The sequence below is a fragment of the Corapipo altera genome, unplaced genomic scaffold, assembly GCF_003945725.1.
Source record: "Corapipo altera isolate COAL_440 unplaced genomic scaffold, ASM394572v1 24b, whole genome shotgun sequence".
NCBI lineage: Eukaryota > Metazoa > Chordata > Aves > Passeriformes > Pipridae > Corapipo > Corapipo altera.
Window position 1 is genome coordinate 11,773,705 of NW_020884888.1, and position 15,455 is coordinate 11,789,159.

General features: G+C 36.3%; 1 protein-coding gene across 1 annotated transcript in view; it reads right to left on the reverse strand.

Annotated features, from left to right (window-relative positions):
• The window catches only part of ABCA13 (ATP binding cassette subfamily A member 13), a 172,296-nt gene that overhangs the window by 86,889 nt on the left and 69,952 nt on the right, over window positions 1-15,455 (reverse strand). The window contains exons 31-35 of the mRNA XM_027643860.1: window positions 14,526-14,744; window positions 12,056-12,252; window positions 11,111-11,268; window positions 10,480-10,710; window positions 5,945-6,035 (exon numbers count right to left, since the gene is read on the reverse strand). Coding sequence (XP_027499661.1) covers window positions 5,945-6,035; window positions 10,480-10,710; window positions 11,111-11,268; window positions 12,056-12,252; window positions 14,526-14,744 — 896 coding nt within the window. The remainder of the gene's footprint in view (window positions 1-5,944; window positions 6,036-10,479; window positions 10,711-11,110; window positions 11,269-12,055; window positions 12,253-14,525; window positions 14,745-15,455) is intronic.

Sequence of the window (15,455 nt, forward strand, 5' to 3'; positions counted from 1 at the left end):
ATTTTCTCCAGCACATGGGCCCCATATGTTGGGAGAGAAATAATTAGTTTATACAGAATGTGAGGTGTAAATGCTATCTTTGGAAAATTCCTACAGCTGAGCAGCAGAAAGAGCATAAACAAAAAAGAAGTTCACTGTATAAGCTAGGAAAAAAGTATTATTACAGGTTCAGCAAAAGTCACATTAGTGTTATACCAGGCAACCCATTGCTGTTTAAATTTCAGTTGTTTTTCAGAGAATAGATGATCTCATAAACCATATACTGAATACAGATTTTTGAAGATGTTGCAAATGTGAAAAAAAATGGAATAAAGCAAAATAATGCTTTCAGATCATTCTCAAAAGCAGTAAATGAACACAGGAATACTGTCTGTCAGATCTCATGTATCCTATGAGGAAGAGTTCTTTTAAATTACTTAGGAATCATTATAACATGAAATGGAAGACAAACAGTCCTTTGGAACGGAGAACGAGACTTCTGGATATTTCATTAAAAGACAAGATTTTAAAAATGCCATGAAAGATCATATAGGTTGTCAATATCTTTTTTCAGTCTACAGCTGTTGTAACTGCCTCAACAAAATACAAGAACTGAAAGAAAATAGCAGGAAGTCCTGGAGTGCAAAGGAAAGGTTGGAGAGGGAGAGACACACACGGAAGGGAGCACTAGCAAGTCTGAGGGAAAACAAACTCTGTATGAAGAAATATTTGTCAAGAACAAATCAAAGGGCTTATAGGCAAGAAATAAGAGTTACCCAACTGAAATTATTTGATCACTTATTTTTCAAGATGTTGAGGGTGTTCACATTCTGACATTACCTTTGGATAAATAAAGCATTCCCAATGCACCAACATCTGTATTCTTTAGCTCAGAAATATCTGAGCTCAGAAATATCTGAGCAAAGTGGTTGAGCTTCCAAGCTGTTTCATTTCTGAAGCAAGCACTATTCATCATCATGGCTAGGCTTCGCGAACGAAGATTTGGGAAGGCACTATCCACATTTGCTACAGGCACGCTGGTGGTTTATGAGGCCAATACGTGACAGACATATCCGATTGCAAAAGGCACAGCAGAAAGACTCCTTAGATGGTGCATTCTGCAAGACACGGTTCTTTCTGCGTTGCCTTTTTTCCTCGAGAATGATCCTGCGTGTGTTCTCGAAGGAGACAGCTGCGTTATAGATGTCGTGTCTCCAGGCCTCCTAACATAAAAACGTTCTAGATCATGACAAAGGCAAAGAAGCAGATTGTTGAAAAAAAAGAAAGTTCAAAATATTCTCATATTCTCATACATCTACATTAGGCAGTAAGAGTTCAGACATTAATATCAAATAAAATTTTCTGCTTAGAAGGCCTTTGAGATATGTAGAAATTCAATATATAGTCATCATCATCAGAAGTTCCATGCATACCAGTTCTGGTGACCCACAACTTAAATAAAGTCTCTCTGAAGATTCTGTTTCTTCTAGGTAGGATAGAAGAGGCATCATCTCTTCCATCATAAGATGGGAAAATGCACCTTTCCTCAGTTGTTTTCAGTGGTCTGAAGCTTACTGACTATTTCCAGTTTCTAACTAATTGAAGCCTGAAGGTATATCAATAGCACAATGTACTTCTTCAAGTATATCTTCCACTCAAAATGAGATGTTTTAAGAACAATCAAAACCACCAAATTACAGGAAAGGAGTTACCAAGTTACAGAAAGTCACTTTTTTGAAACCAGCTCAATTACGACAATAGAACACTTTCATGAGCAAAAAATATGACTTTCAAAATACAAAGTTCAGAAGAGACTATTGTCTTGTTCTCTGGTGCTTTAGTCATTGCAGAAATCTAGGGTTTTTTTCAATGTAGCCCCCTTTTGTCAGGTGCTTTACTGACTATTTTCTTCTCTAGAGCTGAAGGTAACGAGGCCTCTGTGAGGAAGGCAGGTAGAGTTCACTTCTTTCACCTGCCAGAAGTAAGGAGATAAATATGAGAACAAGGAGGTGAAGAACAGGACATGGATGAGCTTCTTGGCATTGTAAGAGTAGCACCCTTTACTAGAAAACAGCTGTATTTCCATTGTTTGCCTAACTGCTCTCTGATGTCTGAGTCTGTCTAACAGAGAATCCAAGATGTCCATACTGTGGATGAAAAGTGGAAAAGGACCAAGCAGCAATCATGAAGAAAACAACTGATAAGAAAAATATTTGGATGAGAGAAGAAAGTAGTGGGTGAAAAGAGCGAAACACATTTGAAGAAAGTGGAAGAAACTGACCATTTATTTTCAGAAGGAAAAAAGGAGTTACACACTTACTGAGAAAACAAATTTATATAAACCTTTAACAAGTTAAATTATCTCATTTTTGAGATCAGATATCTTTTTGTGACAACTGATAGGTAATATTATAGAGATATTCTGTATCTCTATGCTTGAGATAATCCTGAAAGACTGAAGGAAGCAAGATTTGAGGTTGAGGAATATAAAGCTAAATTTTTGAAAGGGTAAAATTAGGTTTTCAATATATACTTGAATCATGAGATTTCCTTCAAGAAACTAATTAAAACATTAGTAAAAAAAGCTGAAGGAAAATATAATGTATCCAAGATTTTTAGGTCAGCTATTTTGACATTTCTTTTTCAGGGTTTAGTGCTGAATTTAAGTGGTAGTGTTATCTATACTGTTAGACTACCAGAAGACTGAAATGTATGATGCATCTTTTCCTTATCAGTACGTAGCAAAAGTTTGAAAATTTTAATATCAGTCTTCATGTCAGCAGCCATTTCTGAACAGAGACACTGATGCTTTATGTCCATAGTTTTCTTCTCAGAAATTGTTATACTTTGCAAGGTGGAGCATTGAAATAATTTTAGGTGCTTTTATGCAAATTTTATGGGGAATTGAAAGAAGGAGGTTCTGTTTAAAAATTGGTGTTAAAATATAACTTCAAGCATATTATAACAATAACTCTGACAACCCTTATTTTGCAGTTACAGGGAACTCAATTTGTTATAATAGATTAAAAGATATTCTGCAAGAAGAGAAGAAACTACTTGACCACCTATCCACAGACATCAAATTCTACTCTGCTACCCGTGTGCAGAAATCATCAACACACTTTACTGTAGCATATTTTCTGCAAAGGCCCCAGGAGATGCAACACACTTCCCTGGGAAGACTAACTCCAATTATTAATTAACCTCTAGGAGAAGTACTTGCCTTGAGATTCCAGTTATTTGTTTACTTACTTCTTCCTTTATCCCATTTACGACCTCTGCCTGTATAAAAGAACTATACCTTAACAGGCAGTATTCTACATGCATTAAAAAAAAATAGGCTTTTTAAGCAAACCACTTCTCTATCTTCTTTTTGATAAACTATTCTAACTGAGCCCTGATGGTGTCTTTATAAGGACTTCACTACCAACTTACAATATTAATTCTTCTCTGCTCACTTTCTGAGTTCTTCGTTTCTCCTTAAAGACATTCAAACTTAAAAATGTGTCCAAAAAATTGTAGAGAGTAGTGTATCATTGGTCTCATCAATTTTGAACTGATAGTCAAAATGACCTCTTTGTGTCCTTTTGTACCTAAAACTCAAATATAAATCATTTTAGCTGTCTTAAAATGCTTCTCCACCAAGATTAGTAGATAACTCAGTCTGTGTTTTCCAGGATATTACTCCCCATTACACAGATTTGCCCATGATTTGGCTTCATTAAAATAGACTTTATTTAGAATTGATTCAACTTTTCAAGCGATCTAACTGTCTTTAGGACTGGTCTTATCACCTTTTCACAGTTGCCTTTTTTTTCATCAGCAAGGTTATGTTTACTGCTGCTATGAAGGAATTTAATTAATTCCAGTCAGACACAATACATAAAGACACTGTAAAATATAACTAGAAATTATCAAAGCTCTGACTTCAGTGAGATACTGTCATATTTTGCTGAAATGATGTCTCTTGCCTGTTTCTGCGGTTTCATTAAGAAGAACATACATGCCTCTCCAATACATCTCCTAGTCTGGGAGACAAGAGATAATGTTTTGGTTTTTACACAATGCTGAAATCTCAAGGGCTCAGCAACAGTAAAGGATAGCTAACACCCCCACTTGTGCTCAGATCTGTGCTTTGTCAAAGCATCTCTCAGGACCAAATTCCTTTACAAATAAAATAGCAGCATCCTCTGATCTCCTCAATAATCCCAGCTGTTCGCTCTAGGGGGTTTTGAAAATTCAGTCAACGGAAAGTTTGACTGCCTTTGAATCTGCTTTCAAAGACAAAGTTATACAGGTCAAGCTATTGCCCATGGAGTATTCTGGTTAGTTTGACAATGACGGATACCTTTCATGACCATTTCCCAGATCCCTTATGCCTACACTTCACAACTGTCCTTAATGATGAATGACACTCATCTGCAATGAATGACAATTTTTCAGTACTCTCATTCCAAAAGAAATGGCATTATCATCACATTTTCTTGCTATAATTTATCAGAATGAAAAAATACAGTCTCTGATTACTGGGTTCTTTATTAATGTAATAACTTAAATACCATTTTATGTGTTTTGAAATACAAACTGGTAGTATATCAAGTTCTTAGGGAGAATATACTCTGTCTTCATTACTTTAGGAACTGTAAATCTTACTCTTTAATGAAAATTCAATGAGGAGAAGACAGACTGTTTTAATTTGAAATTAGTTCAGATGTCCTAGCTGTGCCTAGAAGAAATAAACAAGCGACTGTTATAAAATAAAGGACTATTCAAAATTATTTTGAATGTAAGTCTCATTCTCACCACTGACAGGAGTGGCAATTTTATTTGCTTAGTGAGGTTTTGTTTTAGTTTGATGAAGTTACATCTTCACTGATTCAACAGGGACTGAAGTAGCCCAGTGAAAAGACCCTCCAGAAAAAGTCATCCAGTCAAATTTGCACTTTGTGAGAAAAGGTGTCACCTTAGGCCATGATTCTTGGCAATGATTACTTATTACTGGCAGATCCAATTGAATTTATCTTAACAAATAATGCAAGCTTGGCTCAAAATTGTTATTTCTGTTACTGCAACATTGAAGGTCCGCAGAACAGGATTTCTCTATGCCTGTGCCTGTGTTCTCTAGAAACAAAACAAAAAGGACTGCATATAGAACAGAATGTGTGACATCTAACAAAAGAAAACTACAATCTAGATATTGATCTTCAAGTGGAAAGAAATATGATGAGTATAGAAGCACAAAAACCCCATGAACGATAAGAAAATATTCAGCAGCTTGATGGGTACTGACATAAGAGAACATGAGCCTTGTGCTGAGCAATGGCATCACATTGGTGACTTATAGAAGAGTTTTTAAAGGAGAACAAACTTCCTGAGTTTTCAGAAATGTTAGCAAGGACCTCCTCCCAGGCTTGCAGGGCAGGAAAATAGAATGAAATAATTCATTTTAAAACAAACACATATGGGAACCTAAAATAGCACGCCACTGGAGAGGACAAATGATCTTCTGCTATACGGGAACAAGTTCTTTTTTTTTTTTTCATTTCCACGCGGATGAACACAAATGCACCTTTCTAGTAGCTTGTAGATTTTATATCTGTGGTATATCTCAGCAATATTTATCCATTGTCAGTATGAAACAAAGAGAGTAATTAATTGCCAGGGACTGGTAAGAAGCAGCAAGTTAATGCTGATGTAGTGAAGAAATACTAGTGTTCATGTGTACACAGAAGGGTGGGAAGATGACTGTGAAGTGATAGAGGTAAATCACAGCAGACGTATAAAAACCCACTACCCAAGGCAGGTCCTGTCACACACACAAAAGGGAACTACAATGTGGTAGCAGGCAGTATTCTCCATTTGCTTGTGCATTCTTCAACTTTAGGAAAGTCATGCATGTTTATATTTGCATTTGTGATCTTTTTAAATGCAGTTGCTTCAGAAGGTACATAATTTTTTTACTTACTGACTGATTCAATACCATTTTTATGGTCCTGGTGTGCTGCCTGTGGAATGCAGGGCATCTTCTCTGAGTCTTGCAGAAGCTTCAGAAACACCTTTCATGAAACAAGAAAAAAGTAATTTGGAATCCATTTTCTAAAAACTATTTTCCCTATATATATATATATATATATTCCAAACCATCCAGACTTTCAGAAATTTGTAGTGACTGCTCTAGCCACCCTGATGGAATACGACTATAAAATTAGTCAAGCTGGAGATTCTGGGGATAAGGGGAATGAAATGCCAATAGATACAAAAGCACCTATGCAAAGAATTGCTGACCCATACACACTATTATCTGCAAAGATTTTTCAATAGGCTGTCTGTCCTTGATTGATTTTTTGTGCTCCTCTCTGTGGTATGTGTTAGAACTCAGTTACTGCAGTTTTTACCAAGGACGTATAGACAGCTTCAACTCTCTTCTGATGCTCCAGTTAGAAGTCTGTGGGCACAACCAGAACTCCTACCATAGAGTTCTAATTATGATAGTACAACTAAATCTAATGTACAAAATCCTACAGAAGTGAGAATCTACAGAACCTAGGGAAGACGTAGTGTCTAGGGACACTCAGGACGTGTCCCTAGATTTTGGGCAAGCACATGGGCAATAATGTTATTGAAAGACATTTAAAGGACAATACAATCATCGGGCACAGCTAACAAGAACAAAGTCCTATAAAACTAATACTATGGAGAGGATTGGTCAACAATGTGTGTTTTGTAGCAAAACAATAAACATGCATACCCCAAACTGGAAGATGATACAATCATGTTACCTAAAATCACCATGGAAAAAACTGAAATTGTTTTTTTTATGAAAGCAACAATCTAAAAATCTGCACTATATTAAAATTGAATGGATTGAATCTTCCTAGGCAGGGCAACACACATTAGAAGGCAGTCATAGTTGACATTATAAAAACCCAGCAGAATTCACCAACTTTGTAATCATGAGATCTATTTAAATGGTATATATACTTTGCCAAACAGATTTGTGTTCTAGCTACTGTTTCTTGCCTAATCCTGTTTCACAGTTCTGTCCACTTAAAGCCCTTTGAATTTCATAGACAGACATTTCATTTTCAGTCCCTTAGTCTTGCAGAAACTTAGAACAGCTTTCATAGTGAGTCTTATTCACATACCCCCCACTTCTTGTAAGCTCAAATGAAAAACAAAATTAAAATTTTCTCATCTTAATCTGAACTTCAATCTAAATAGTGAACTAAAAATTTCATAAAAAAAGAAAGAAAAGAAAAATTAACAGAAAGTACAGGTACCGTGAGCATCTCCAACTGAACAGCAAAAGCAAGCAAAAGCACAACCAAGTTTTTCTTTGTCTTGATGAAAGTCTTGCTTTTTCTCTCTGTTTGAGTTGAGTTGCAAGACTTAGATTATACCCACAGTGCAACTTTCAGAAATCATTAAGAAACCATTTATTTCTTCCCACAAAAGAACCTGATATCAGCTATAACAAAATACTCCTTGTTTCCAAGGAGCTCACACAATGGACAATAAAAACCAGTCAATGTGAACTACTTTATAGCAGTTGAAAGATATTTCTTGGCTTGCTAAGGTCTGACTGTTACATAAACCATATTTTGCTTAGTCAATATAATTGCCATTTAACAGTGGTTATTGATTGTGTTTGTTACTTGCGAACTTTCAGGGCACACTTTTGGCCGTTAATAACTGCAAGGTCAGAAATTTCTGGACCGACATTTCTGTATTAGACCCTGGAGGCAGATCCTGACAACCTAAAGCCACATTCTAATTTGTTGCCTTGGAGCCGTTTGCTGATGGCTCTGCAGACCAATTCTGTCAAGCAACCCAAACTAAACTGAACCAACTGAATCACAGAATATGAATCACTGAATAGACTGGGTTGGAAGGGACCTTAAAGACCATATAGTTTCAACACCACTGCCATGGACAAGTATAGCTTTCACTAGACCAGGCTGCTCAGAGCTCCATCCAGCCTAGCCTTGAACATTTCCTAGGATGGGGCATCCACAACTTTTCTAGGCAACCCATTCCAGTGCCTCACCACCCGCACAGAATAGAATTTCTTCCTAATATCCAACCTAAACCTACTCTCTTTTAGTTAGAAGACATTCCCCCTTGTCCTGTCACTATATGCTCTTGTAAAAAGTCCCTCTCCCTCTTTCTTGTAGGTTCCCTTCAGGCAGTGGAAGGTCACAATTCAGTCACCCCAAACTCTTCTCTGCAGGCTGAACAAATCCAACTCTCTCAGCCTTTCCTCACAGGAGAGGTTCTCCATCCCCCTAATCATCTTGGTTTGCCTCCTCTGGACTCGCTCCAACACACTGACGTCCTTCCTGTGCTGAGGACCCCAGAACTGGACGCAGTACCCTAGGTGGGGTCTGACCAGAGAAGAGTAGAGAGGTAGAATCCCCTCCCTTGACCTCCTGCCTATGCTTCTTTTGATGAAGTCCAAGGGTACAATTGACTTTCTGGGTGCAGGCACGCACTGATGGATCATGTCCAGCCTCTCATCCACCAGCACGCCAAAGTCCTTCTCAGCAGGGCAGAAATATTTCAAGGAGGTATATGGCTTTCACTGGAAAGTTTTGAGGCAAACTCTGAAGTCATTTCAAGGAAGAGAAATTAAAGTAGTACTCAGTTAACAAATTTTAACGCGTCTTATTTTGTGAAGATATTCAATCATTTCGTTCTCTCCTCAAAGAAAAGCAAGAAAGTAATAACCTTCAGAATCTCCAGAGCTGCCAGAAAGTGAAACAGCATCCTCCAGACAGCTCTTAATGTGCACTTAATTTAATTATCCACCCCTCTATCCTCCTTTTGGTTCTGTTAACATTTTGGATTACAAACATTATAAAATACACAGATACAAATGGTTGGAAAAGATATCTAAAGCCTAAAATGAAGCAAATATAATACTAGTGAGATTTGAAAGTGTCAGAACTGATTCCTTTGAAATATGAATGGAAGTCCAGTTTCCCTTGGAGAGTATGATTTTTAGAGAGTGTGAGTGTCCCTTAGACTGAAAAAGAATAATGATGAGTGCATAAAAGAACAAAAAGAAAGGATAAAATAAAATTTATAATATATTTCTTCTTTTGAAGTCAGGGGTCTTTTTTTCCAGATTGAATTCCTTGAATAGAATGAATAGTGCTATTATATATCATCCTTTTAGTTCCCAATGAAAAGAGACTTTTGATAAGGGAATGGAGAATTGAGGTTGTAACAACAACTAATGATGAGACGCAAAGATGACAGAAATCAACCCAAACTAATTCATTAAATCTTCAAGCTGAAGAGTGATACATTACTATCTAATATAACATTTAAAGCGGTTTTTAAACGTCCCCTTCACAAGAAGCTAAAAGCAAGCTCTCAACTGAGCAATAGATTGAGTACACTTGGAAGCTTCCTCATATCAATGACAATTTCATATTTACTTTATACACGTCAGTTCCAGAAAGTCCTATGTTATTGCATGGAGATGTAATCCAAAAGTATTCTCAGTATCTACATTGTCTCCAAACCTATAAAGTTTGGCAGTGAACAGCATTCTTTCTTACTGCTTGTTAATCACCCTATATAAGAAAATAACAACTTTTCGATAAACTTTTGACTTTCCCCATAGAATTGTATAGCAGGAATGTATTTTACTTCATAGCATTATGTAAAACGTTTATTAAACTTGTAAACTATAAAAACTGACATCAGTCTCCTATCATAACATGAATAAGTGATTTTTTTCTACAGATCTATAATAGAGTACTTGAACAGTGGTTGTTTAGGGAATCTTGATATTTAGAAGTTACAGATGATGGGATAAATACAGTCCAAGGGAAACAACCTCACACTGATATGGTAATTTACACAGGGGTAAGTTCAGAAGTGATAAAGATGTATAACAGAGTCTCTTCCTCTGTGCATTTGGTACAAATACACACACATACATGTGTATAATATATAAGTATGCATACGTGCTCATGTATACATATATGAAAGTCTCTATCTCTCACTATACACAGAAAATATTCTTTGGATATTTCACCACAGTTTGGCTAAGTCCTAAGCTTTAAAACTTGTAAACCAGAAACTATTCTCAGAAATGTTTTTTCTACCCAAAGAGCCACCTGAACAGAACTGATACTACAGGCTTAGGACATCAGTTTTTCTCATTAAATCAATGACACTTGAAATTTCCTTTAGGTTAATGCAGAAACAAACATTTAAGAGTTACACAGATTACATCAGTCTTCAAATCAGATTCTTGAAATAAGAAATATGTCATAGTAGAGTCAGTGCTGAAATTAATAGCAAAGCAAAACTATAAAGTATGGATTTTGCTTAATTTGGGCTTTTTGTTTTTGTGTTTACTTGTTTGCTTATTTTTTTAGAAAACATACTTCTCACAAGAAATTGTTGTAGAATATGAAAGATACAATCAAGAGTACAAAATTCTCTAACCAAGAAAATATGATTACACAGAAAAACTACAAGTACCTCTTCCAAAGTTGTGTCAGAAATGCCATAGCCAGTCACATGTAGATGCTGAAGGTTTTGATCTAAAGCTTGAAAAAGACCTTTAAAAGAGGCCTTATCTGCCCTTTCTGGAATCACATAGGTCAGCTCAGTCCCACTGTTCTCTTTCAAGAAGGCTTCTGGAATATGGGTCTGTACCAGAGATGTGACACGAACAATATGCTTAGGATCCTGGATTTCAAACATAGAGGGCTATGAGGGAAAAAAAGATAATTGTGCATAAAAAATATTACCAGAATTATTGGACTTGATAGTAGAATTCATGCAGGAAAATTTCCACTGAGGAAACTGTGTCACACCTGGGATGCAGAGACTATTTCCCATGAATGGAGAATAGTGAGACAAAACCCTTTTCAGCTAATTACTGTTATTCATCATTTTCAAAGATGTTATTATGTTCATCTAAATAACAATAATAGTAATAACACCCACCCAAAACAACCAAGAAAGCCAATAAAAACATGTTTTGCTGGCTCTCTAATAATCTATATCATGTATTACTTCCCGGCAGAGACATACACTTCCCTTAGAATATGCACAGCTGTTACTTGGCAGGTACGGTTAAATTCTTTATAGTACATTTTTAATATACCTTTTTTATGAGCGTTAGACTGTGTCCCTGGCCGTATGTTTCTCTCAGATAAGAGGGAGAACCACAGCACCTCAGCTGGCCACGCTGCAGAATGGCAATGTGATCACTGAGCACCTCTGCCTCATCGAGGTGGTGAGTGGTAAAGATCAGTGTGCAACCTGCATGAGAAAGTTTGGTACATGTCTACAAAACCTGGTTTCTAGAGAAACACCTCTTGTTTTCACAAGGGTCTTTAATGTTAAGGGAACATGTTTTAAGAGTTTTCAAAACAGGACACAAACAAAACCTGCAGTCAGATTTACAATTTGAGTTAGATTCAGCTCTAAACATCCTTTACTCTGTATTATACATAGCAAGCAGTATCAAACCATTAAAAGTTCCAGCTGTTTTAAGAGCATAAGAAATTCCTTAAAACGACATAACATCAGTGTCTGTTTCAATGGATCATTCACTGTTAATTATTACAGTCAATTGAGTGCTCACTAGCTGAAGAGTTTGCTTCCCACAATCAATTTTTGACTTTGTGGAACCTAAAAAATTAATGTGGCAGACTTACTGATGAGTCTATTTTCATCAGAAGTATATATGCACTATATACCGATATACGCAAAATGGAAGTGCATCGATACACAGATATATGCAAGATGGGAAATGGAAACCAGATAGTAATTTTGAGAAGATGGAGAGAGGGGAAAAACTTCAGGACAGGTCTTAGAACTAGGTTCAATCTTCTTTTAGATTGGGCATCTTTCTGTGTGATAGCAAATAATTCTTGTAATCTCATTTGGCTGCCTTAAAGTTCTCAAATTCAATTAAGCGTTTCCTCAGAAATTAATGTATTTAATTTCTGATAATATTTCAGCTATATTTTGACTACCCAGTTTAAATTGAGACAAAATTCCAGAAAGGAAAATAGGAAGCAAATTATGTGGGTAAACTTTGTACCAGCTTTGTACTTCAGAAGAACATCCCAGATACCACGGCGAGAACATGGATCTACTCCGCTGGTGGGTTCATCTAGAACAACTGTCTTTGAGTTTCCAATAAAGGAGATGGCAATTGACAGTCTCCTTTTCATTCCCCCAGAAAGAGCTCCAACAGGTTTGTACTGATGTTGGGATAAATTCACATCTTTCAGAGCTCTGAAATAGAAGCACAGAAACGGGACTAATTTTGAGAAAGTTTTTTCTGGTCACATCATGTCCAGTTAGAGAAGAATTACTGAAAAGTCACTGTAAATGGAAACCGATAAAATCACTGTGTCTGATTAATTATACACTTTGGTGTCAAAAACAAATAGGAAAACAAATATCTCTTTACCTACAAAGCATAAATGCTCATCATCATCTGATGGAAAAATTCTGGATAAGTATTTTGTAAGATAAGAACCAACAATTTTTAAATTAAGGCCAATAAAATAAGTACCAATTTGTCCAAAAACTTTAGCAAACTCCAGATTACAGCCCCTTTAAATGACAGTAAAGATTGTTAGTTTCATAACTCAAGCAGTGCTTCAGATTTTACAACTACATGAAGAACCTTAGAGAATGCCTGAGTTTTTAGGAAATGTGTAGTTATTTGAGGTAAATAAGGCAGCACTGCAGTTTTTTTTTCTTTTTCTCTTCTAAGATACGTTTTTGTGAAATAAACAGATTAGTGATCCCTAGGTAGATAAAACTACCTAATCTAACCTAATCTAATTCCTCCGTTAAGGACTGGGAGATACCTTACAAGACGTTGCCAATTCAGCCCTTACTCTCTGATGATGATCTGGCATCTGTGTGGAAATATTCTAAATAAAGGCACCACTATAACACCATTAATTTATCGTTCATCACTCTGAACATCTAGTCACTGACCTAAGAGCTTTCAGCTGCTATCAGCTTGGCAAACAAGACATAAAAGGTTCAACAATCCTAAGCTAATCTCCTGAATCATTTGAGTGAATATGAAGTCTGTATGCCATGCCATTTACCCTTAGATATTTTCTCATCTTTAAGACAAGAGGTTTCTATAATTGTTCTATAGATATATATAGATATATATCGAGGAAAATTAATCTCTTTAGAAACCTGCTTCTTTTGCTAATCAAAGGAGAATTTTTTTTCATTCTTTTAGTTTCTCTGAAGTCTTTTAAAGTACTTGTTGCCTTTAAAAATAATGTAATTTTTCTTAGTAGCAGGGCCTGCAGAGTCCTGAGTGTTCTTATGTGCTGTTAGTATGACAGACTGCTGTTGAAATTACAATTCAGCAGTCTAAGTACCATAAAATACAGAATATTATTTTGCATAAATTTTAAACCAAGTACTGGGTTTGTTTTGTCTCTGTTATTCTAGAGAATTGTTTCTATTTTTTCTAGAGAGAATGTAGTGTCCCACATCAGAGTTTGTCCAGATCAAAATTTTAAAATAACAGGTTTCTGTGATAGCTACCAAAAAAGAAAGTTACTTTGCCACAAATGCCTCTGCACATGCCTACTTGTACCCTTAAGGAGTCCCATCAACTTGGCGTTTATTTGTGTTGAAGCATGGAAGCTTCACAGGACTTCACAGAATCTATCATGAATTAGAAGGTAAAAAGAAAGTATCTGCACTGCCACGCTGTTAGAAAAGCTACATTTCATTCCTGAGGTAGAGAAAATGCGGTTTGCTACCAGTGAACAAGATCTCAGCTTGTACAGTTTACAAGTAGCTTAATATACATGATGAAAAATAAGATTTAGTCAAATCAAAGAAGTATTAGCACAAAAACACTAGTAAACATTTTCAACCTGAGAAGTGACAAATCCTCTGAGGTAATTTAAGAGCTCTGATTTGGTTTTTCTATTGGATTGTTTGGTTTTAAACCTCTTGATTTACTAAAAACATTTCAAGGTTGGATTTGGCAATGGAAAACATGGCCTATTTAGAAAGATTGTAACAAAGACTACCTTTGCCTGCCTTTTCTTGTTTTCTAACCTTCCTTCCACTGCAGGTGAGGGAATACAAGATAATAAATATATAAAGCCAGTGTTGATTTAATTAAAAATTTGGGGCAAGCACAGCAGTTTACTTTCTACCCTCCTCTCCAGCAAGGGGGGAGGCAAGGTAGACAGTATGAGGCAGGAACCACCGCAGCTCCTACAATCCTAACCATTCGCTCCAGTCAAAACATCATTATTTGATGGTACTCTATACCAGGTTTTTAAACATTGACAGTTCCACTACAAATATATTCAAGTAAGGGTTAGACACTAGGAAATATACTTTCAAGGTATGACTTCAGAACACGAAATGTGATTAAAAGTTCACAAATCCCTGAGGTTTCCATTAGCTTTTGCTCATAATTTTTGCATTTGCACTTTTTTATTTGCATGGTTTGCAATAGCCATTACTGATTTACTTGGTAGATTTCAAAAAATGAAAGGAAAACTTACCCACTGACTTGTTCATTCAACTGTTTTTTCGTCCATCTGGGTGCCTTCACTGATCCGTAAAGCAGTAGATGCTCTCGCACCGTAAGTGCATTAAACAGCACATCATACTGTGGGCAAACACCCAGTTCTGTCCTGATGGCAGCCAAATCAGTACGTATGTCCTTTCCATCAATAATAATGGTACCAGAACTCGGTGGATACAGACCGGTTAACAGTGATCTAAGAAAAAAAAAATTATTCCTCAAGATAATATGCAATGGCTGTATTACATAGCTCATTACTTGGATTTCCTGAGGCATGTCCTAGCATCCTTAGAGCAACACCAACTCAGTTGAGTACAGTCATAGATACATCACTAATGCTTTGGGTTTCAATTTTATTGTTTTGGTTTTGGGGGGTTTTTGGGGAGGGAGGTTTTTTGGGGGTTTTTTTTGGTTGGTTGGTTGGTTTTTTCTTTATTTTTTTTTTTTATGGTCTCAACAGTCCTTCATTTCCCTTCTTCCAGAACAAAATCCATTTTTTTCCCAAACAAAAATAACAAGTGATTGTTTCTCTTTTCACAAGGGTATTCTGTGAAGAGTATTTCTCAATTAGATCCCACGCTCCGTGGTTAGTTTGACAAAAGCTGATCATAGTTAACATAAATGTAGAAATATAGACTTCTTACTTGAGACATTTTTAAAGGTCATTTTCATTTCATTATTTTCATTTCTGGTCAACTGCCAAGAAAAAAAGAAGTCCCTTACAGCCTCTAGGGGCAAAGCACAAAACCCCATAAAACTCCGCACGCTCCGTGTGATGAGTACATATAGAATGCCAGAAAAGAATACTCTCCCAAGGTGTGCTCAACTCCACAGCTAGACATTCCCAGCTCCTACTTAAGTTGCTCCTGAACTATTACATTATGGTTTAAGTGACACAGAAGACCCA